Source organism: Globicephala melas, chromosome 6 (genome assembly GCF_963455315.2).
Source record: "Globicephala melas chromosome 6, mGloMel1.2, whole genome shotgun sequence".
NCBI lineage: Eukaryota > Metazoa > Chordata > Mammalia > Artiodactyla > Delphinidae > Globicephala > Globicephala melas.
This window is the reverse complement of record NC_083319.1, coordinates 14120611-14144552: the sequence shown is the minus strand read 5'-3', so window position 1 is coordinate 14144552 and position 23942 is coordinate 14120611. Positions and strand designations below refer to the sequence as shown.

The following is a 23942-nucleotide window of genomic DNA, read 5'->3' as shown; positions in this document are numbered from 1 at the left end:
AAGCCAAGGGCAGGAGCCACGCTGGCACCCTAAGGAATGTGTGGCTGTGTGTGTGGTGTGTACACCTGGAGGCCGGGCTCTGTGTGTGTGTGTGTGTACACCTGGAGGCCGGTGTGTGTGTTGTACACCTGGAGGCCGGTGTGTGTGTGTGTGTGTGTGTGTACACCTGGAGGCCGGGGTGTGTGTGTGTGTGTGTGTGTGTACACCTGGAGGCCGGTGTGTGTGTGTGTGTGTGTGTACACCTGGAGGCCGGGGTGTGTGTGTGTACACCTGGAGGCCGGTGTGTGTGTGTGTGTGTGTGTGTGTACACCTGGAGGCCGGGGTGTGTGTGTGTGTGTGTGTGTACACCTGGAGGCCGGGGTGTGTGTGTGTGTGTGTGTACACCTGGAGGCCGGGGCCCGTGTGTGTGCCTGGAGGTGAAAGCACACATGCAGATGGAAGCTTCTGCGTGGGGGGGTGAGTCTGGGGGTGGGAGGCAGAGGAGACAGTCTGAGGTGTAGCAGGACACGGCTTCCTTTCCTCTAGCCTCAGGTTTGCGAGGCCAGGCCCAGCTCCATGGTAACAGAGAGGGATGTGGCCAGGGGAGGGAACACGGGTCTCAGAAGCTGACGCCTGCAGCCTGCACTCTGGGCCTTAATAACTGCGCTCTGGCGCTGGTGCCTTCGGAAGCAGAGGCCGAGTCTCCTCACGCCTCAGATCCTGAGGGTCCCAGGGCCTCTGCCACACGGGCTTTCCAGAGGCATTCTCTCTCCCACCTTCACCACCTCTTCCCAAGGGCAGAAGGAGAGGCAGGAAAGTGAGAGGGAAAGGCTCCTCAAGGCATCCTCTTACCCACCTTCACCCAGTCTTTCTCAAAGGTTTCTGTTCTCATGATGTGGTCCCTGGGATGGGTCAGGTGTAAGGATGTCCAGTGGAGGGTTGGGTGTGTAAACACACACACCCAAAAGGGGAAGGAAAGGTAAAGGGACGCACTGGGGACAAAGACTCGGGCCTCAGGAACAGCCCACAGAGCCAGCAGGACACTAATTCAGAGGAACAGGTAAACAGTTTGAGGGAGTGTGTGGAGACACTGAGAAGTAGCCAGCGGGACCTCAGAGACACAGGCAAAGAGGTGGTGAGCCTGAGGGGGCCGGAGAGCAGAACGGGCACAGTGGAGGCACAGCCCTGGCAGGCAGGCGGGCAGGCAGGGCTCTGGCCAGGCACTTGCAGCTCCGTCTTGCTTCCCTCCCCCACCCCAGCCTGGAGAGAACTGGGGAGCCTGTGGCTTCCGCTGTCTCTCCTTTGGTTTCCAGGACTGCTGGCATCCTTTAGGGGCTGGTCAGTAAGGGGTAGTCCCTTCCCACTCCACCAGGTACTGAACCTTGCCCTCAGGCGTGACCCTCCGAGCCAGCACCTGGTACTTCTCCCCACAGGCTAACCGCCCGGCTGCGCCAAAATAGTTGGTGATGGATGACTTGAGGTGGGACAAGGACGAGTCATCTTCACTGATGCTCTCGAACGTGTGGCTGTCGATGCCCTCGTCGGGCCGCTCAGGGCCTGAGGCCCCCTCTGCGCTGCTGTCGGAGGGGCAGCGTCCACCCAGTTCGGCCGCCCGCCGCTTTGCCCGCAGTGGCATGTACGCTTTGGCTGCCAGCTTCCTCTTGCGGCTGCCCACTGTCCGTCTGTATCGGAAGGGGAGGAGGACAACGACGGGAATGAAACGGGATTTTCCCACCAAGTCCCTGTCCCTGAGCACTCCGGGCACCAGGCCCTGGGCACCGATGATCCCCCTGTATCCCTACAACAGCCCTGAGGAGGCTCCAGAGGAGAAACCACCAGCCGGGGAGTGGCAGAGCCCGGATTCAAACCTAGGTGCGTCCAGCTCTAAAACAGTGTTTCTTATGCGGAGGAGCTCAGTGTGGCCTGAGTCCAGGAGCACCATCCTGGTGCTTCCTGCAGCCGTGCAGTGCAGAGGCCCTGCTTACTCTGCCTAGTCGGTCACCTGGACTCACTGTAGCCGGAGGCGTCACGCAGGGGTAGGGATGGGGAGGCAGACATGTGTCCCCTCTCCTCCCCTCTCCCCTCCACAGGGGCAGAAAGAGGCGGAGCGGGGGAAAGAAACGCACACACAAAAGAAGAGGTACGCAGTCACAGATACTTAGGAACAAACCAAGACCCAAAGAGCTAGTGAGAACCGAAGAGAGAAAAGAAAATACAGAGGCAACAGCAGAGAAAGACAAATGTTTGGAGACAAGACACGCTTCAATGGGCATTACATCGATACTTTAAATTCTACGTTTTGCAAGGGCCTCAAGTATCCTAAGTACAGTTAAAAGAGCCTCAGTTAAAAAGTTGTCTGTGTGCTTTGCAGCACCACCCTCCCTTTGCTGCTGAGGACCAGCTGTTGCCAAGCAGGCTGTACCCTTAGCTAGGCCTCCAGGGATTTCTGTGCCCTCTCCTAGTCCTTATACTTTGCAGGATGCCATTTCCCCTCTCCCAGGCTCTTTTCCTTAAAGACCCACAAGACAGACACCAGGTTCAGATAGCCAAGAACCAGGGTCAGGGGACCCTGCAGTCAGAGGCACAGACATTGCAAAATCATGGCAAGCAGAGGCCAAGAACCCCAGAATGGAAGAACCCTGGATCTGAAAATGCCCAGCAAGAGGTGTCACATAACCTGTAGCAGGCTAAGAGGAGCAGCCCGAATGCCCACAACTCAGAACCGGAGGGTCCCAGACCCTCACACACTTAAGGGCGGCCAGGTCCTGAGACTCAGATGCACAGAGTGAGCCACACATCCCAAAGGGGGTTGGGGGTTCTGGGGGGAGCGATGGAACTTGAATCCATCGTGCTGGGAAGCTAACCTGGAGTCGTAGGAAAGGCTGGTGGAAGCGGAGCCAGAGGTGCTGGCAGCATCAGTGGAGTCCACGTCGGAGAAGAAGGTCTGGCCTGAGCTGGCGCTAAGAGGGAGGAGAGGGTGAGCCAGCCGCTGATCCTCAGCGCCCCTTGGGACCTCCCCGTCGTCTCCTGGTCCCTCTCACATGCATCCTTCGTCCCAGCCGAAGCCACCTTCCCACTGAGCTTCCCGCCACCACAGCTGCAGTGGCACCTCCTCTCTCCTGAACATTTCCTACCCATCCAGCCGTCAGAGTCCAAGGAGTCACAAAAGCCTTCCCTGACCACCCTCCCCTGGCATTGACATAAGCACTGTGACAGTCATTAGAGATGATAATCACCATGATCCCAGACACTCGTGCAACACCTTACAGGCCGGGAGTGCTTTCGTGTACAGGATTTTGAGTCTCATAACAACCACGCAGGAACAGGTGAGGAGGTTCAGAGAGGTTAAAGAATTTTGCTAACGTTACACAGATGGCAATTGGTAAGTAGGGGCCGGAGCCCAGGCCTGACTGAAGCCCTTGCTCTCTCCTCCATGCCCACAGGAAAGCACGAAACGACCTTTAATAGTTCTGGAAATAAAACGATGGATGCAGCCCCTCCCCTTGTGTGTACCAAGCACGAGGCTCTGTGGGAATACACAAGGAGCATCCGCCACAGCCTGGGGAGGGTTAGGGAAGGCTCCCTGGAGGAACGTGAATGTGGGGTGATCACGGCAATTTTGGTGTCAGGCGTGAGGCAAGGAGAAGTGGGAGAGGTAGGGAGGGCCGGGCTAGGCAGGCCTTGAGCGCTGCCCTGCAGAGCTGTCCCCGGGAGCCCTGCAGGCTTACAGCATGGGTGTTAGGCTGCCCTAATGCAGACAGACCTTTCAGGCAGCCTTCTGCAATGCGGACCCTTTAACTCAGTGACCCCAAGGGAGCTTCCCTTCCCTCCAAAGGCTCTCTGCTTCACATCTTCCATAGCTAGAGGAATGGTGGTCTCCCTGCTTGGTTCCATCCCAGTCTCCAGAGCAGACCTCTCTGCCGGGTCCCTCACTGTTACCTTTTTAAACTCTGTATCTCATCCAGCGTGAAGTCAAATATGCTGGCTAGGTGGTGGTTGGTGCTCCAGGCCGAGGTAAAGTCACTCTGTGGACACAGGAAGGAGGGGCGGTCAGCCGGCAAGCATCACTTCCACCTTTCACAGCACCCTCCTCCCCGCTGAGGGCCGCACAGGCTGCACGGGGCCAGCTGGCCTTCTGAGGGTCAGACTTGTCCCTTCCTCTTTTTTCCAGTCCTGACCAGGGAGCCAGGTCATGTCAGTTCTAGTCCTGGCTCTGTCTCTGGCCGGTTGTCTGACTGTTCCATCTCTGGGCTTGAGTTACCTCAACTGCAAAAGGTGGGTAATAACCCCTTCTGAGCTTCACTCTTAAGAGGTGTCAGGGAGCGTGGCAGAATGGAATGACAGTTGTGAAGGTGCCTTATAAATGGTCCATTGGAGACACGGCTAATGTTACTGCCCACAGCGAGGGCCTCAGTGAGGATGCAGGGCTACTGAAGAAGGCAAGAATGCTCTGGAGCCCTGGTTCTGGGCTGGGCTCTGCCACTGCCTGAGGTGTGACCTCAGGAGGGTCACTGCCCTCCTGGGCCCTCAGTTTCCCCACCTGGACAGTGGAGGCAAGGATATTACCTGCCCTTGCCCAGCCCCGCTCTGGGTTCTTGGGAGAACTTGGGGAGATGAAGGAGGAGTCTCGCAGTGCCTGGCCCTTCCTTGTTTAACCAGCTGTAAAAGGATCCTTTCGGGGACGTGGGAGAGTCCCCTGGGCCTGGGGGACTTAGTTTTCTGCACAGGAATCCCTAGTATGTGCTGACCCTGAGTGTGAAAGTGGAGAGTGAGAAAACGAGAAACTAACACTGGGGATAGCATCTTCCAGCAAAAACTTTGATCTTTTTCTTCTATAAACTCGCCTTTTCTGCTGCTGGAAATCATGAGGCAACAAACTGTGGAGACAGAAAAGGGAAAGGGTGGCCCAGTCAGAGCCTGAAGGCCCAGAGGGTAGCCCCGAGGGAGGAGTGGCTGGGCAGGGGTGGGGTCACAGCGTGGGAGTGGGCACAGGCTCTCCTTTACAAGGAGACCTGGGGAGGCGGGGGGGGGGGTTCTCTGGGGCAGCAGGTGTGCGAGGGTGGTGGGGTATAGTGGGCAGGCAGGAGAGGAGGTGCCGCTCCTGCCTCGGGCATCCATGTGCTCTGCCCCTCACCCCCCATGCCAGGAAGGGGGGCTGGGCTCAGCCGGGAGCGCTAGGGACCCCTTACACACTGACTGCCCCTTGACCTCTGCCTCAGCCCTAAGCCAGCAAGACTGGGTCCCGTGATCTGGCTTTCCCTCCAAGCAAGGCCACAAGGGGCTGTGGCTGAAGGAGCGGGAACGTGGTATCAGGTCCCGGCTCAGCCACTGACTGGCCGGTTCAGGGTGCCTCCAGCTGGGACTAACTGGCTGGAGGCCTGCCTTGATCACTTGGATGCCACCACACAGCCCATCGGAGGGGGCTGCAGCTGGAGCCGGGAGCAGAGGACCCGAGGTCGGCTGCGGCCCCGGCCCAAGGGCCCCAGGCACTGACCCAGGCTTGCTCTTTCCTCTCTTACGCAGCTCAGAGGCGCCATTCTCAGTGGGCACCAGGCCCTTGTCGGGCAGCAGCTTCCCGGGGGGGTTGGGCGGGACGCGGATGCGCAGGCGGAAGATGCACTTCTTCTTCTTGATCTCCTTGCCACAGAGGAACCTGGGGGTGGGCAGGGAGAGGAGAAAGCTCTGGAGCCTGTCCGTCCATCCTCCTGGGGAGGAGAGTCAAGTGTTAAAACCTCCCTCTCTGCCTCCCCAGACCCAGAGCGGCCCGTGGAGACACTGATTCCTCGAAGCCTGTGGGATCAGGGGCTCCAGGTGGCGGCCGAGAACGCAGCCGGCGGCTCGTCCCCGTGCTTCCTTGTCTTGTGTGTGGCTCTTGCTGCTCCTCCCTTTTCTTCTCTGCCTCAACCAGCCCCAAGGCCTCTGCCTACAGGAAGCCCTCCTCCAGCTCCCCGTGGAACCCTGTGGTCAAAACACTGCATTCCACACCACTCTGTTCTCTGCTCTCCCCAAGGAGACTGAAAGCACCTCCAGGCACTTCCCTCACCCTTTCATCACTGGCTGAGCTGCCATGAGGCTGCAGAGGTGACTTAGCCACAGTCCTACCCTCAGGAGACCGTCCACAGAGAGGTCGGGAGGCCCCACGTACTCAAGTAGAGGGCTGTGTCTGGGCCCCAAACCGTGACAAGATGAAAGAGAGAGTGGATAGTTCTGTCTAGAGATGTCTGGGGAGGTTTCACAGAAGCAGGGACCGTGTCTTATTCACGGTGTCCTCAGTACCTACACAGGGCTGACACAGAGCAGTTCAATAAATAGTCATTGATGGAACAAATGAATGAAAGGCATCAAAGAGCATCCTAGGTGAAGAAAGAGTGTGAGCAAAAGCACTGAGTAGGAAAGCAAAGGGCTCAGAATGGCTGACGCCCAGATAAAGCAAAGGGTCCGTGGCAGAAGGTATGGGCAGGGTCTGATCATAAGAGGCCTTGAATGCCATGTTAAGGAGCTTGGGCATTCTCCGTGGTGGTAGCGAGGGGCATGCCAGCCGTGTGTTCTGAGAAGAACTCAGCAGTGTGGATGGGCAGACATGGGCTGGGGACAGGTGATGAATCCGTGCTTCAGTGCCTGGCCCAGAACCATAGATGGCTAGTGCAAGGGAGACCTCAGACAGCAGCGGGCCCTCAGAGAGCAGGGGTTTCAGCCCCCTATGGAGCTGAGTCCAGTATCAAAATGTGTCTGGCTGCTGGAGTGGTCAGGGGAGGCATCCCAAATGAAGTGGGTGCTCCCTGATCTTGAAGGACGGGTAATATTCATATAGTCAAAGAGAAGTGGAGGGAGACCCAGGTGGGAGCATAGCTTGTGCAAAGGTTATGAGGTAGGAAGACGCTTTAACTGAAATCCAAGCTGTCGGGGGGCCCACAGCACTCCCTCCCTTCCCTGCACGCACCGGCTTTTATAACTGTTCAGAGCGTTGAGGAGATGCGGTCCTCGGTCCGTCACGGGGGTGCTGGTGAGCTACGGGGGAGCAGGGCAGAGGACAGTCAGACCTGGCGCATGGCATCTGAGAAGACCTCAGCCCCTGTCCCCACCCTCCCCTCAATCTCCTGATGCCCCAAGTCCTCCAGGCGAGGACCACTGACTTGTTCCATGATCTCAGACAAGTCTTTTCACCTCTGAGCTCACGTCCCCATCTGTAAATGAGGAGCGTAACTCCTGTCCTAAATGTATCAAGAGCTTTAAAAATGTCCATGCCCTTGACCCAGTAATGCTGCTCCGTGGAACCTGTCATACAGACATGACACACAAATAAAGCTTTATGTACAAAAAAGTTCACCGCATCATTTTCCTAATGATGGGAAAGAAACTACATGCCCAACAGGAAAGAAACAAGCAAGTAAACTATGGTGGAAACCATGCAGCCATGAAAAATGTTGATTAAAAACTCTTTCATAACATGGAAAAGTATTTATGATATAATGTAAACTGAAAAAAATGACTTAAAATTGTATATACTGTCTGTTTTGTATACAGATTCATTTGTATTATTTTTTAGAGTCTACATACAAGTGACATAATATTTGTCTGACCTATTTCACTTAGTATAATATTCTCTAGGTCCATTCATGTTGCTGCAAATGGTAATATTTCATTCTTTTTATGGCTGAGTAATACTCCATTGTATATATACACCACATCTTCTTAAACCAATCATCTATTGATGGGAAATTGGGTTGTTTCCATGTCTTGGCTATTGTAAATAGTGCTATGACCATTGGGGTGCAGGTGTCTTTTCGAATTAGAGTTTTCATCTTTTCTGAATATATGCCCAGGAGTGGGGTTACTGGATCATAGGGTAGCTCTAATTTTAGTTTTCTAAGGAACTTACATTCTGTTTTCTATAGTGGCTGCACCAATTTACATTCCCACAAACTTATGGTTACCAAAGAGGAAAAGGAGGGGGAAGGGATAAATTAGAGGAGTATGGGATTAACAGATACACACTACTATACATAAAATAGATAAACAACAAGGATTTACTGTATAGCACAGGGCACTATATTCAATACCTTGTAATAACCTATAATGGAAAATAATCTGGATAAAATATGTGTGTGTGTGTGTGTATATATATATACACACACACACACACATATATATGACTGAATCACTGCTGTATGCCTCAAACTAACATAATATTGTAAATCAACTATACTTCAATAAAAAATTGTAAATACCGTATAATCTAAGCCCTATAAAAAGAAAAACAGACGTAAATGAGAGGACTGAACTCTGTGCACCTGTGTGTGTTAGCAGTGGATGCTTCTGAGTGGTGAGATGCAGGAGTATGGATGGTTTTCTTTTAAGTGTACTTTCTTATACTTTTTGGTACTTTGAAAATTTTCTACCAGGAACATGTATGATTTTTTTTTAATAAATCAGGAAAAAATTATTTAAAAATCCCAGCTCTACCTATCTTTTAGGGCTTTATAATATGTATGCCTTTTGTAAATTATCAAACACTGTAAATGAAGATGTTACTATATGAAGAACTTCTGCCGAGCATAAAGTTACTTTTAAAAAAAAAGCCCTATTTCACTAAAGGATTTGGGGCAGTCAGCAGAGATGACTCACTCTGGATGTGGTGGAGAGGATTCAGAGGGTGTCATTAAAGGGTGCATGGCCCTGCCGTGGAAGTGGTTGGGGAAGCCCTGGCTCAGCTCTCCACCTCTGACATCCTGAAAGTCTCTGGTTTGTGACTTCACTCCGTGAATCCCAGTTTCCAGACCCCTGGTGATCTCTTCTGCTATTCGGAGTACGACCGGCAGAGGGCAGGCCCACTTCACTTTCCATCCTAGCCAGGTAATCTGGAGTGGGTCACACAGCTCTGTAGGGAGATCTCCTCCAGCCAGACTCGACCCCCAGCTCCCTACAGCTGAGCTGGTGAGGCCCTAACCCACCCACTACCAAAGCCTGGGTTAGGAAGCTCCTTGCAGGGAACAGGCTCAGACGCCTGGACTCAGAGATGCAACGGCTCAAAGGCTCTGGGTCTTTGTCCCCACTCAGCAGCCCTCACGGACAGCCAGCGTTCCTGAAGAACTGTGCTCAGAGACCCAGATCCTAGTGCGGCGCCGTGTGGCCCTGGGCAAACCTCTCACCTCTCTGGACTTAGGGAACCCCACTGTGGAACGGATTCTCGCCATTCTGACGTCCCACGGTCTTGCATACCTTGCCAAGCTGCAGGAGCTCCCAGTGGTGGTTGACAAAGGCCAGAATCTCCTCAAAGTCAAAGTACTTCTTCTTGCTCTGCACCCCCAGGTTGTAGAGGGCCAGGTGAACCACATCGACCCTGGGCAAGGGTGCAAGGAGGCAGGCCCAGAGTGAGCTGGCAGCCTGTGCAGCCAGGGCTGGAGCATCCTGGGTCCAGGCTGAAGGGCAGGGGCAAGGCTGGGACCTGGTGGCTGGAAATGGAATTGTTCCCGGAGGGAGGAGGGAAGGGAGAAACTGGGAAGGGACAGGAGTGGGCCTGGGCCAAGCCCCACCCTCTCACCATCGCAGGGGCAACCTCTCGATGTACTCTGGGCCCTGGTTGCACACGGAGCAGAAAAACAGGTAGAACCTGTGGGTGGGTGAAAAGGGGGCCTGTGGTAGGAGGGGCTCTGACACCCGACCCTGGTCCAGTGCCCTCACCGCCACCCCACCCCACCCCCACCGCCTGCTTTCCCAGAGTCAGCATTGTCCTCATTCCCTCTGGGGAGGGGATAAAGATGGGGCAGAACAGGGACCAAGAACTACTCCCCTACCCCTTCTAACCTGTACCTCAAACCCTTTCCCAAATATCACTGCCCTGGAGGGTGGCTGAGTTCAGAGTGAGCTGAACTAGGCTGGGCTGCAGGGACCACCCTCTTCCCCTCTGCCTGACACACACACACACACACACACACACACACACACACACACACACACGCACTCAATCACAAACCACGTGAGACACCAACCAAGACACACACAGTATCCTGTTTGACACACATAAGCCTTCCACTAGCTTAGCCCCCTTGGTTAGAGGCCAGATCAAGTCATCCATTTCCCCCACTGCCTCCTCCAACAACCCCGGTCAGGGCTGGGGCAGGGCCTGTGTCTTTCCCCCTTCCCCAGACACCTGAAGCATCTGGGGCTTAGGGAAGATGGGGCTGCGACTGGGGATGTGGCCCAGAGTGTCCCTCTACTGGGAAGGCCTCCTTACCCTGAGCTGCCTCTGTAGACAGGGACACACTGTCCCAGCCCCCCACTGGGGGTCTAGGGCCTGGCAGGCAACCTGAAGGAGTTACTGCAGCTGCTGCCCCCATCCCCCCACCTCGCCCCCAAGGCTGAGCCAGACCAGATTAGCACCTACCGGTCTCCGAACATCATGGGCTCATTGAGACACTGGGTGCAGGCCTCGTGGAACCACTGCCTGCACCGGTAACACTGCAGCATCCGCAGGTACCATCTGGAGAGCCAGAAGAGCCAGGGTCAGCCAGGCCCACACTCCCAGCCAGGGATCAGCCTCAGCAACCTTTCCCAACACAAACTCGCCCTCCAGCGGGGGAAAGGGAAGAGAACTCACAGTTACTGAGCACTGGGCTGTGCCAGGGGAAGCCCTGGCAGCAGGGCTTAGGCTATATCATTTGATCTCACCATCTGGTCAAACACGGGCCGCTGACCACTTTACAGGTGAGTCAGAGGTTAAATAGATTGTTCAAGGTCACTCAGGAGGCAAGTGGTGGATGGTGACTCAAATCCTGGCCTCCCTGACTTCAAAGCCCACGCTCTTTGTGCCACACTGGAGCCCCCATCTCTGGTCTGTGCCTCACACACTGCTTCCCAAACACTACTGTTGGGGAAAGGTTTGCCCTGGAGACTTCATGGGAGAATAAAGGCTCCTATAAGCCCCTCACCTGGTAATGTATTTACCCTATCACAACCATTCAACAACTACTCATTGAATAAGAATGAAAACCAAAAAGGTGCTTTCTTAATTAACAGTCAATGCTTTGTTCACACCTTGTCAGGTGTGGTCCTTGGACCACCTGCATCAAAATCACCTGCGGTCCAGGTTAAAATGCAGAAGATTCCTTGACCCGTTCCAGGCCTACTCAATCTTTGGGATAGCCCCTGGGAAACACACTTCTGACAATCACCCGAGCAATTCTGCCCAGTAAGCATTGAGAACCACCGCCTCAATGCTGCAAAGGTCTCTATAAGCATTTCTCCATCTGTTATCCCAAAGGCCTCAACACCCACGGAAGGATGATGGGGCCGAGGTTATTAATCCCACTTGAGAGATGAGGTACTTCAAGTGATTTGCCCAAATCACCCGGCTACGTCGTAAGCACAGCCTCCAGACCCCTAGTGCTTGTCAGCAGAACTTGGGGATGAGACTCAGGACTTCAGGGTGAACTGGAGGCTGTTTCCTGAGGGCAGAGGTTCCATCTCTCACTTCCGTGGTTCCTCCCACAGTGTTGGTGCAGTCAGCCCAAGGGAACAGGCTCAATCAGCCATGGCTGCATGGAGGCCCAGGCCACAAGGAAGCATCAAAGACTCCCATCCTACATATAGTCAGGGTGAGAACCACCTCCACAGCGTCCGCAAGGTATTCCCCCCAACCCCTGCCTGCACACCTCCAGGGAAAAGGACCTTCATATCTCATCAGCAACCTGTCTCATTGACTCTGGCAACGGAAAGGTTTATCTCCACGTCCATGCACCAACAGTAACAGCTCACAATTGTTAAAGTGCTTACCAAGAGCCAGGAACTGTGTGAGCCTTTACGTGAATGACCTAATTCACCCACCGCTCACAACCACCACGTCACGGGAAAACTGTGATGAGAACTGAGGCTCAGGGGTAGCACAGCTCTAAGGGGTTGGTTGGACACTGGGGGCCAGTCTGGTAACCACTCTTCAATACTGCCTTCTTTTCCACGGTGCCCCAAGAAAACAACCGCCACTCCCCTGCACCCCGCTGCGGAGAGCGCTAGCCCTGTGCTCTCGAGCCCCGCGCGCGCTCAGGTGTCATCCCCGAGGCCTGAGGGAGGATACGGGCTCTTCCATGGGGGGTCTGGCTCCCCCAGCCAGCCGCGCCTACCCCGCTTCCCTGGGGCCCCGCCCCGCGCCCCGCCCCTCGGGGAGGCCCCGCCCCACCCCGCCCCCTTGGCCTTACTCTCCCGGCCCGCCGCAGTAGCAGTAGCATTGCTGCTGGTTGGTGCGGTGGGGCGAGTCCCACTCCAGCTCCTCGGGCTGGTAGGACAGCACCATCTTCACAGCCTGCAGGGTCCTGGCGATGGCGCCCTTCTTCAGCGCGCCGCCTTTCTGCGGGAAGATGAGGGTCCGAGTTACCCGCGGGGGTCCCGGTTGGGCCACACATGGCTCCCTAATCAAGGCTAATGCCGACCAGGTGGAACAAGATATTCCAATGTAGTCAGAAACGCACAAAGCCTCTTCTCATCAACCCCGGATCCATCCTCTCTCTATCCCCAAGGAGCTGCATCTTCAATAATATTAATAGTAATAAGCACAACAATAAAAGTAACAATAATAACCAACACATACTGAGAGTGGGCGCTTATATGGATTTTCTCTCTTAATAGTGATTTCTCACTATTTGTTGGGGGCCTTCTACTCCTGACACCAAACCTGTATCCATTTAAAGAGTACTTGTTTTCTTTTTTTTTGGCCGCACAGCATGTGTCATCTTAATTCCCCCACCAGGGATCGAACCCGCGCCCCCTGCATTGGAAGCGCGGAGTCTTAACCACTGGACCACCAGGGAAGTCCTCAAACCTGCATGCATTTAACAGCCAAGGAAACAGGCTCAGGGAGGCTAAGGAACTGCACAAGGACATACAGCTGGTTAAGTGGCAGTCTCTGTCTGCCTCCAAAGCCAGGCTCTGTGACCAGGAGTGAGGCCCGAGCCCAGGGGGCCTCTGGGCTTCCAGACTGGAGGATGGGGAGAAGCAGGGTGGGAAGGATGGAGGGCTCACCCGCACAGCCAGCGCAAAGATGCAGCGTCGGCAGAACCAAGGTGTGAGCAGGGGCCGGTCGGCACTGCCCGCTATGGGGATGTGGCACTGCTGGTGGTAACCTATGGCAAAGGAGAGGGGGTGAGTGCCCACGAGGAAGCAGTGGCCCGAGGCCAGTCAGCCCAGAGGCGGCAGGCTGGGGAGGGCTGCGGCAAGTCCTAGGAGCTGTGTGCCTGCCAGCTGCCAGGGGACTGGCTGGTCATGCTCACCAGGCAGCCAGGCTGGTGTCCAAGCAGGCCACTAAGAGCCAGCATTGGCCCATGGCGGGAAGCACCAAAGGTCTGGCTTCAGCCTCTGTGCCCCATCTCTCCTACCCATCCTCTCCACCCACGGGGGCTCCAAAGTGCATAACTTCTCTCACTTTCCAGAAGCCCCAGCTTTCCCCAGGGATCACCTCCCTGGGCCCTCATTCCCAGAGACTGGCCCCTTGTCACTCTGGAGCTCCAAAAGAAACAGGAAGCCAGCTAAGGCCCCAATGGTCTGAGGCGACGCAGGTCCCGAGCCAGCAGGGAATGGGGACCCACAGGTCTGGGCCTTCTCCATGCCCTGCTCATCACACTCACCCAGGCCACACTTCCCACAGATGAGGATCTCATTCAGTGGTCCTGATGTCTTCCCCAGGCAGATGTTGCACTTGGGTTCCTCTCCTGGAACACCAGCTGAAAGAAAGAGGCCCTCTAGGGTCAGGTCGGGCTCACAGGAAACAGCAGTTTTAAAATTACATTCCAGGTGCTGAGCCTCTACTGAGTGCTGGGCCCCGTAGGCCAACTCACTGAATCTCCCCAACCAGTCTGAGCTGCCTATTACCATTAGCCCATTCTAAAGATGGGGAAATTGAGGCTCGGAGAGGTTAAGTCCCACGCTCAGCTGGTAAGTAGGAGGGGGGGATTCAAACCCGCAGCTAACTGACATCACATTATTTGTCCTTTTCACCGTGTCATGCTGCCTCTCCTGCTTAATTTAACTTGATTTGTTAAAGTATTTTATGTTAAATAATTTTTTAAAAAATTTTATTACGGAATAATAACAGAATGTTATAATGAAACTCCACGTTCTTATCAACAATCATGAACTCACGGCCAATCTTGTTTTGACTATATTCCCACTCACTTCCCCCCCTCCTGTATTAAATATTTCAGTACGTATCGCTGAAAGTTCAGGACTCTAAATAAGAAAATAACTACAGCACCTTTATTGCACCTAAAAATTAAAAATAAATTCTTAATATCAACAAATTCAGTTAGTGTTCACATATTCAATTGTCTCAAAAAAGTCATAACAATTTTAAGTTTGATCAATTGCTTTTAATCTACAGTTTCCCTCTCCATCTCTCTTTTTTTTCCTTTGCAATTGGGCGTTGCTGAAGAAGAAATACGTATTTATGACTGAAGGGTTTGATGAATAAAGTAAGATACGTTTTGATGTGTGCTTCTGTCTCATTTCCCCTAGCAGACGGAAAGTTCTGTAAGGGCAGAAAAGGTATCTGTTCATCTCTGTGTCCCCAGGACCTCTTATGGGGTGTGGCACATAACATGTGTTCAAGACATGTTTGTTGAATAAATGATGTCTTGCCTCTTATCCCTGAATATGTTCCCAGGAAGGCGGGACCCACTGTGGGTCGCACTAAGTCTTCACTGGCTTAATGAAGTGATGGATCAGTAACTATAGCGTGCTCAGCCTTATGCTCTAATCTTGGGCGACCCCGGGGGGCTGCTGTCCTACCTGTGAGGAGCAGTGATCTGGCTGGGGAGCCACACGGTGAGCACTGCAGCACCTCCTTGGTGCCTGGCACACAGTGGGCCTTCTATTCATGGTGTGCTACTTCGATCCATGGTTTGGACTGTCTTTCCTCACCAGCTGGCTCCTTCTGCTTTGAAAAAGAAGGTAGCCCAGGAGAGGAGACCCTCGTTGCTTTGGATTTTTAAATAATACCTTTAGGGTGAGAGGGGCTTGGAGAAGCATCAGCTTGTATTAGCCACAACGTCTTGGAGAAAAAGGCAATTTGGAAGCTCGACTAACTGGCTGGGTTCTGTGGCCTCTGCTTGGCAGGCTCTTGAAATCATCTCTTACGGTAACAAATTCTTCAGAAACAGCCTCCCTGTAACTCAGCAGCACTGGGCTAAGCATTTAACCACACTGTGAGGCCAGTACGTTCAGTCTCCTTTTTCTCAGATGAAGAAACAGGCTCACAGAGGTTATGTCACTCACCCAAAGATATGCAGCAGTAAGTGGCAGAGCTAGAATATCTTGGTCCGAGGAATACTGGACCCTAAAACCTGCCTCTTCCCCACATACCGCCATGTCGGTTCTCCTGTTAGAGCATAAATGGCAAAAAAAAAAGTCTCTTCTCTCACGGTAACTCTGACTGGTAGTGGCTGCTTGGAGCTCCATGTTGAAAATATACAAGTGTTGTGATTGATTAGCGATGTCTGTCATGTACATGGCAAGGAAGAAAGGTGGCAAGAATGCCCCCAATCTGTCATCTCTGTAAGACAGTATCAGCTCTCTGAGGGCAGGAATGGTACCCAACCCAGCTCCCTTTCAACTCTGAAAACTGGCCTAGCTCCATCCTGGTAAGTCCATCATCACCTTGCCTGGTTCATATCTGCTTGTTTGGTCTTTCCCCCATGAAGAAAGCTGCCTCCCTCGTTTTCTTACCATGCTGACAGGGGACACTGTGCTTATATCGAAAGGTGACAATTCTGATTGCCTGGGCCCTTCCCTGTTCCCTAGCCCCAGAGTGACCCAGAGCTTTGGGCAGCAAGGAAGCAAACACAGGCCTGGGACCCAACCCTGCTCTCCCAGCACCTCCCTGGGCCACTTTTTCCATCTGCCTGTCTCCCTCATGAGGTAGGCGTACTCAAGGGGATGACAGATGTTACAAGTGTGTTTCCACATAAATGTACAGCTGGTAATCCGATCAGCATCTCAGGTGCACCTGGGGCTCCAAGGACAAGGCCAGTTGCCAGAAGTTAGAGACAGAAGGCGAGAAGGAAAAAATGGAGGGAGAGGCGGAGAGAGGATCGGGGATTGGGCTGCGGGGCGGGGGGGTGCCTGAAATCACAGGAATACTCACCATGCTGTATGTCCTTCCACAAGACCCAGTATTTGGAGTTATCTTCAAAAGTTACAAGGCAGCTCTGCTTAGAACTGCTGACCTGGGGCAGAGAGAGGGAGGGGCAGTGTGAGACAGTAGCTGGGGAAAAGCCACTTGAACACGGTCTTCCTCTCCCATTTCTGTCCCCACAGGTCAGAGGCTTTAGACCTCTCCTTGTGCTGCAAAAAGGAAAGCCAGGCTAGAAGGGGAAGGAGGATGGCAGTTCCGGAGGTAGTGCACACCCACTCACTGGAGTTGTGCAGTCAGGGACTGGGGGACGGCAACTTGGCGGGAACGCCAAGGACAGAACAGGCCAGGTGATCGTCTGTGGTCCTCTCCAACCTGATTTTATTTTGTTTTGTAGGCTCACAGAGCACTTTTCTAAAGATGTTGGCCCTAAGGATGGCACCTGCCTTTGCAGGCTCCGCCTCCTTCCACTTTCAGTTTGGAGCATAAGAACAAGGCGGGAATTTCCCAACAGTCTCCCAGCCTCCATCACTGGTCTGAGGCCAAGACCAGAGGATGAGCAGAGAGATGCTGAGCCTGGGAACTGGGGCCAGGAAGGAAAGGTTTACCCTCTTGATCTTCCCGAGATAATACAGTCCATCTGTCCACCGGCACAGCACATACTGGCCCTCTGTCAGCTTGGACATCAGGTCTTTGAAGTTGTTCTTGGCTTTTGCCAGGGCCCCCTTGTTGGGGAGGTGGCTGGTGGCACCATAGGAGTCCCGAGTCCCTGGGTCCAGACCTCGATTCTCCATCAGCTTCCACTGACACTGGAAGAGAAAGAGAAAGGGGTTTTTACTCCTTACTTCAGGAGAAGGGGAAGGAAGGAAAGAAACAACCATTTATGTAACCTGTGCTATGTGCCAGACGCGTTTATCATCTCACTGGATCCTGCTGACAACGCTGTGAGGGAGGCATTATTATTCCCATTTTACCAGTCAGGAAACTGAGGTTTGGCAAGGGGAAGTGGCTATGGGGTCAGAGGCAGAGTCATGGTCCATAATCAGGCGAGCTGATTCTAAGTCCTGCTCTCTCCCCACCCACACCATGCAGCCTTCTAAGTAGAAAGGCTCTCTCAACCAACCACGGAGCAAAATCTCCCTGCCCAGTGGGGCCTGAACCTCACTCCCTGGCTTCACAGCCAGAGGTTTTATCCCTAAAGCAAACATACTCTGTGTTCTCTGAGTGGAGGACCTTCTCCAGGGGAGCAGTGGGAAGTTCTCAGACCCCTGACCCCTACCCTGAGAGCTGGCCAGAGAAAACTCACCTGGAGAGGGAAACTCCTGGGTGGCTTGTGAACTGGTATAGACTTGGCCATCTGTGTCTTCTGCAATCTCCTTTTCTGTTCTCAATTATGGGATGATTTAATGGACACCAATTCTGGGACATTTAAACTCACTTATGCTTTTACTCAGATGCAAACCGGCTCCAAGCAGTGAAGTCATTGCCATGCCAACCTCTCCACATCTGTCTTTCACCATCCTACAAATGGGCTGCTCCCATTGCTTTCGCTGCTTCCTGCTAATGGTACTACTATGGTCCCCAGACCCCCAAGCATCTTAGACTTCTCCAACCGATCAGCTGCCACAGCAGCCGAGCACAGTGGCCTCTGGCAACCCACTCCTCTCTTCCATCCCCCTGTCCTGGTCTGAGTTCAGGCCTCACCTCGCCTGGGCCATTCATTCATTCAAGAACTGTTTCCTGAGCCTTGTGCTCACTCACCTATGCTGGGCACCTGGGATTCGGAATGGAACCACCAGCGCCCAGTGCTAAACAGGCCACTCCCTGTTTCCTGCCTCCCCACCAGACTCTTCCACAGAGCCCTCAATTCCCATCTTCTTATTCTCCCAGAAACCTTCTGTGGCTCCCCAGTACCTTCAATGGCATTCAAAGCACCCCCCACGGCCCCCTCCTCCTCAATCTGGGCTCACCTGGCTCCAGGCCCCTCCACACACTCTCCACTAAGCCAAAAGCACAGCATCCCTCTGTTCCCTGCACCCGCTACTCTGGTGCCCTCCTTCTCTGCCAAGGCTCTGGGCACCTGGTGTTATGATTACCTGTAGACAGGGAGAGAGTCCTGTGTTTTTCCCTATAAGTGTGTGTGTACTCCTGTGAGACTGTGTTTGATGTCTACAGCCTTATGTCAGTAAGCATATGAAATGGAATACATGTGTGTGCATGTCAAGGGCCCTAGGGCAGGCAGGGCCTTGCTGGGGTCTTCACTCTCCAGATGGTGGCGCGGCCACGTCCCCTCTTGCCTCCCCCCCCACCCCGCCCCCGCCCCTCCCCCCCCATTCCTCTCTTTTCTCCAGGGCAGAGCGCGCAGGCACCGGGCAGGGTGTGCAGTCCAAATCTCTGCCTTCTCCCTGCCACCTGGCTCCCGGGCGCTGCAAGGTCCCTGCCCGCCGGGCCTGGGGCCCGGGCCCGCGGCAGGTTCACAAACTGACACTTCCTCCCCCGCCGCGCCGTTGGGAGCAGGCCCGGTCGCCGCACCCCCCCTGGCGGGGCGGGGGCCCTCGGGTGGCGGCCCCCCCAACCGCGCCTCCATCCTCCCGGAGCGGGCCCCCGCGGGCTGTGATTGGCTGATTCAAACCCATCTGCAAAGAAATGCCTGTTTGCGGGTTCCCGTCGGCGTCCAGTTCAAATCCGCGGCACCCGGATCGCGGGGCCGGGCGGGGGCAGGAAGCGAGGATGATTCATGCGCAGGGGCCTCTCCCAGGGCGGCCGTTGGCTTTTTAAAAAGGGTGTTTGGGAGGGGAAAAAGCTTGCAGAAGTACCCCCTTCGGGTTCAAGCGCTCCTCTCTTTAGTCGCTCCGACGCCAAGCCTCCCCCATCCCAATCCTGCCGCAGCCTGACTTCGGACGTGAGCAAAATCCCAAACGCCCCCGTCGGTCTCCAAGCCACCCACCCCCCGACACACACAACAGGAAAAATAAAGATTTTAGGCACAGGACTAGCGACCTGTCACACACGCCCCCCAAAGGCTCGGGGACCCGGGCGGGGCTCCCGCCACCCCGCGGACACCGTTCACCCCTCTCCACCCCCAAGGCGTGCGGCTTCCCAGGACTCCAACGCCCCCGGAGGCGTCTGACCCGCCAAAGTTCGGGAAATTTCCAAAAGAGGGATGATTGCAGGGAAAGGCGAGTGTGGCGGGGAGTCCCCCGGCCCGGGCCGTCAGCCCGCAGCGCTGAACTTACCGCGAGGCTGCGTGTCCGTCGGTCCCACTTGGAGTCTGGCCACCAGGCGCATCGGCGGCGGAGGTGGCTGCGCTCGGCCCGCGGCTGCCCGGCCGAGTGTCCGCCCGTGGGGCCGGGGTCGGGGTCTCGGCGGGGGCGGGGCGGGGCGGGGGCGCCGCGGGGAGGAGGGGGGGCGGAGGAGGAGGGAGGGGCCGGGGCGCTCAGGAAGGGGCCCCCCGGGCGCGGGGCGCCATCTTTTTCGCGTTTTCCCGCGAATTATTGACGTCTCGCTTATGTAATTAGCGGGGGCCGCGCCGGCCTCGCCATTGGAGCCCGCGGCCGCGGGGCCCCGCAGCACCGCCCGCCCGCCGGCTCGCCCACTCCCGCCCCCGGGCCGCCCCCGCGCCGCGCCCCGGCCTCCGCCCCCGCCCCCGCGGGCGCGCATCCTCCGCCGCCACCGCGCGCCGGACGCAGACAAGCGGCGCGAGCGCACACGGACGCGGAGCCTGCACCCCGGCACGACCGCCCGGCGGAGGCGCAGGCACAACGCGGGCACACGAGGAGGCGCGCGCGGCACTCCGAGCCGGCACACACTTGTTGAGGAAACACAACTCTCTGCGCGCAGGGAACAGACGTCAGCTGGCACAGACACACAGCGGGGAGGTGCAGATACACACGGACTCCCTGCGTAGACACAGACCTAGAACAACCCAAACGGGATTCGCACAACAGAACACACAAACATCCTGCACTTGCGGTGTAGAGAGCACACACAGAAACAGATCCACAATGCGCACGGCACAAACACAAATTCACAACACATGATACACACGACACAACACACAATAAAGAGGCAATTACAGAGTATGGGCATAGATACATAGGAGAGACACACCGTGTACACAGCATGGACACACAACAAAACATGCACATAAAGTAGACAAACAGGCATAGAGCCACAACACAGTGACACAGGCGCACAAGAGAAACAGTACACCAACAGCAAATTGCACACAAACGTAATGCACCGAAACACAACACAAAGATACAGTTGCAAATACATACCACACACACACACACAACATTCAAATAAGTGGCACACAGTGAAAGACAGCATACAGAGTCATAGGAATAGCAGATTGAGGAAAGGGGCGCGGCTCCCGTCATATCCAGTCCTTGCCCTGGGGAGAATGGGCAGCAATGTCCCCATCCAGACTTACTCTTTGGGGGTTGGGGGCTGGAGAATACTTGCCAACCCCTCTCCTTATCCCTCAGCCCTCTTCTCACCTGCTACCATCACACTGCACAGACACCCGTGAGGCTGTGGAGTGTGGACATCATGGGTGTAGCGGGTGGACCATACTCCCCCAGCCCCCAGTCCCTCCTGTTGACTGTCAAGTTGCCCACCCTTGGCCCCCTGCCTCTGGGCCTTGGGGTGTGATCTCTCGGGCTGGCTGGGTCTACCTTTAGGATGCACAGGGCAGAGATTACAGTTGGAAGCACTTACCTCTGGGTCTCATAGGCCAACTGCACTGATTACCGGCCGTGGGACCCTGAGCATAGCACTTCAGCCCTTAAACCCCAGTCTCCTCATAGAGTTGTTGGGAAGGTTAGGGTGAATGTATGCAAAGCCCCCAGCAGCCAGTGGGTATGCAGTAAGTGATTATCGTACTTTGTCAAGAAATTATATATTCATTGAGTGCCCCGCTGGGTAGGACTAGAACTGGGAGCTATGGGGCCCACAGTCTCATGGGGGAGTCAGGTGTTGGCTCAAGCAGCAACAACATGCATATATAAATATGAGGGGCGTGGTGTAGCGAGCTGGACGTGGAATTGGAGGAGTCCTGGCTTCTAGTCCACCTCTGCCTCTGAGCCAGAGTAAGATGTTGGGCGAACTATTCCCCCTGTAGGCCACATTCCCTATCTGTTCAAAGAGGGTAGGGGGGGCTTCCCTGGTGGCGCAGTGGTTGAGAGTCCCCCTGCCGATGCAGGGGACATGGGTTCGTGCCCCGGTCCGGGAAGATCCCACATGCTGTGGAGCAGTTAGGCCCGTGAGCCATGGCCGCTGAGCCTGCGCGTCCGGAGCCTGTGCTCCACAACGGGAGAGGCCACAACAGTGAGAGGCCCGCGTACCGCCAAAAAAAAAAAAAGAGGGTAGGGGTACTACCCCAATTCACAGGGCCATTGCAGAGATGAGGACAAAATGGCATAATGCAGGGGCAGGTGTTTTTGTCAATGAAAAAGTGATGGGCAAGATGAGGAGTGGTTAAAATACTACAAAAGGAGAAATGATAAATGCCACTAGAAAGGTATAGTTTCACCTGACCGTTTAGAGGCAAATCCAACTTTGAATTGAGAACTGTCACAGAAAAGGTGGCATTCAGAGGAAATGTGGACATAGGAGGCAGGCATTCCAGGCCTAGGGCATGGTGTGTGCAGTAGGCCTGGGACGGAGTGAGTTGTGTCCGCTGGACCGGAGTTCAGGGTGCAGACGGTAAGGCTGGAGGAGAAGGTGGAGCTGAGTGTCCTGGGCTGAGCTTGGTTTTCAGCCCACGGCAAATCAGGACCACTGAGCAAGGTTGTAAGTTCTGTGTATCCTAGAGAGCCTCGGGGAGTTGAGAACTGAGAAGGGCCATGATCCGAGTTTGCTTTGCGATCTGGCAGAAGTAGGTTGAAAGCATGGACAAACCAGAGAAAGACAATCTTTTTTTTAAAAAATGGGTTAAGACCATCAACAGGCAATTCACAAAAGAGGAAACCTAGGTGGCCAAAAATGTAAAGAGATGTTCAACCTCACGGGTCATGGGAGAGATGCAAATGAAAAGAGCTGTGAGACGCCATTTCACATCCTCCGGACTGGCAAGGAGTAAGCATTCTATCAATGTTGGGAGAAGGGTGGAGGGGGTGAAGAGGTGGCACCCTTGGAACCCTTGTGCAGTCTTGATGGAGGTGTAAATTGGTACAACTTCTCTGAAGAAGAGGTTTGGCAACATCTAATAAAGTTGAAGATGCTCGTGCCTACAATTCAGTGACTTCACTCACTCAGCACGTAATTATGAAAAATGAGGAATTGATGAATTGTCCATCAACAGCAGTGCAGATAGATAAATTGTGATCTATCTGTGCAGTGGAATAATAATTGTGATCTATCTGTGCAATGGAATAATATACTGGGAGGGAAAATAAAATGAGGCTGTAGCCTCAACATAGATAGAGTCTAGAAAAAAAAAAGAAAAAGGGAACATCAAGTGGTAGAATAGTGTGATACCAAAAGTTTTTTTTTTTAATTCAAAACTATGCTATATATGTAGTTTTAGGGATACAGTCAGATAGTGAAAGTGTTAAAACATGCATAAGAAATCAAAGACACTAAATTTAGAATAGTAGTTACCTCTGGGAAGGGAGGGATGGGAATGAGATCAGAAGGAGGAACACAGGGGATTTAATTTTATCTGTAATGTCCTATTTTTCAGAAAAAAAAAATCTGAAGCAAATATGGCAAGGTGTCAAGATTTGGCAAAGCTGGGTGTCTTGTCTGTAATTCTTCGCAATGATCCTTCTCCTTCTCAAGTCCAAAACTTTTTCTCTATTCTCTGTACGTTTGAAATACTTGGTAATTTTAAAGATGGGGGCGGGGGCTGGGAGATTACAGCAGAGGAGGTTTAGTCACAGCACTAACCTGTCACATATGCAGGGCCATCAGACTTCACGGTGTCCTAACATGTCTGTTCCCTGAGACTTGTCACAGCATGGTGAACCAGGCATGGCAGGCATCAGATCTGTTCACAGGGGAAAGAACAAAAGCTTGGAGAGGTGGAGTGACTTCCCCAAGGCCACACAAAGTAGGGGGAAGTACTCTTACTCTCAGCTGTGTCTCAGGGGAGACCAGCAAAGGCCAAGGAATGTCAAGAGAAGGTCTCCCACCTTGCAAGAATCCATCTTCTTCCATCTGCGGCCCTCTTCTATTTTTGCTTTCAATTAAGGACACCATGGAAAATATAGAAAAGCACAAGGAAGAAAATAAAAGTCACTTGTGGTTTTCACTGTCTTACTTTTTAAGTCAGCTTTATTGAGGTATAGGTAATTCACATTAAAAAATTCACCTATTTCAAACGTGCAACAGTACCTTAATTCTAGAGGACATATTTGTTTGAGTCCTAGACCAGTTAGTATATATGAAAGTGCTCTACAAAGAAGAAAACACTTTTCACAAATTTGAATAATTATGATTATAATAAAGGTTTTGGAAATCATTGACAATAATTATTTGGAAATAATTAAGATTTCATCCATGAAAGCAGATGGCCGGTAGGCAGGCCTGTGTTTTGTTGCCTGAATTTGGGGGTCAGTTTATTATGGCCTCAGCATGGAGGTGCTGAGAGCTTTCAAATTATAGTAGAAAGGATGACTTTTAACACCATTTAAAAAAAAAAAAAGAAATAGTTGACAGGGTCAGACTGTGGCCTATTGAAGTGCTTGTGGCCTTTGTTGGCTGCTAAGCCATAAACACCTTTACCTGTGGCTTTTGTGGGGAAAGGAGAGACATCAAGTGTCTGTCCTCTTTGGGAGCCCAGGAGCGCCTCCATTGGGATGTAGGAGATCCTGTTGACCCTCCCCGCAAGCTTGCTATAGAA

At 53.7% G+C, this 23942-nt stretch overlaps 1 protein-coding gene across 6 annotated transcripts; it reads right to left on the bottom strand.

Annotated features, from left to right (window-relative positions):
• Window positions 1-325: 325 nt before the first annotated feature.
• Window positions 326-23428, bottom strand: PHF19 (PHD finger protein 19). 6 transcript variants are annotated; one of them, XM_060300546.2, is made up of 17 exons: window positions 23412-23428; window positions 23233-23279; window positions 22988-23087; window positions 16702-16902; window positions 16106-16187; window positions 13593-13688; window positions 12991-13091; window positions 12171-12319; window positions 10364-10459; window positions 9521-9589; window positions 9199-9319; window positions 6920-6987; window positions 5474-5632; window positions 4769-4856; window positions 3919-4004; window positions 2844-2939; window positions 326-1661 (listed from the first exon to the last, which is right to left on the bottom strand). In XM_060300546.2, the coding sequence occupies exons 4-17, from the start codon at window positions 16885-16887 to the stop codon at window positions 1319-1321; spliced, it is 1740 nt and encodes a 579-aa protein (XP_060156529.1). In that variant the 5' UTR covers window positions 16888-16902; window positions 22988-23087; window positions 23233-23279; window positions 23412-23428; the 3' UTR covers window positions 326-1318. The 6 variants fall into 6 exon arrangements, with proteins under 6 accessions (XP_060156529.1, XP_030714689.1, XP_030714693.1 ...); XM_030858829.3 differs by lacking the exons at window positions 22988-23087; window positions 23233-23279; window positions 23412-23428 and adding exons at window positions 17400-17474; window positions 18064-18366; XM_030858833.3 differs by lacking the exons at window positions 22988-23087; window positions 23233-23279; window positions 23412-23428 and adding an exon at window positions 19330-19446.
• Window positions 23429-23942: the final 514 nt, after the last annotated feature.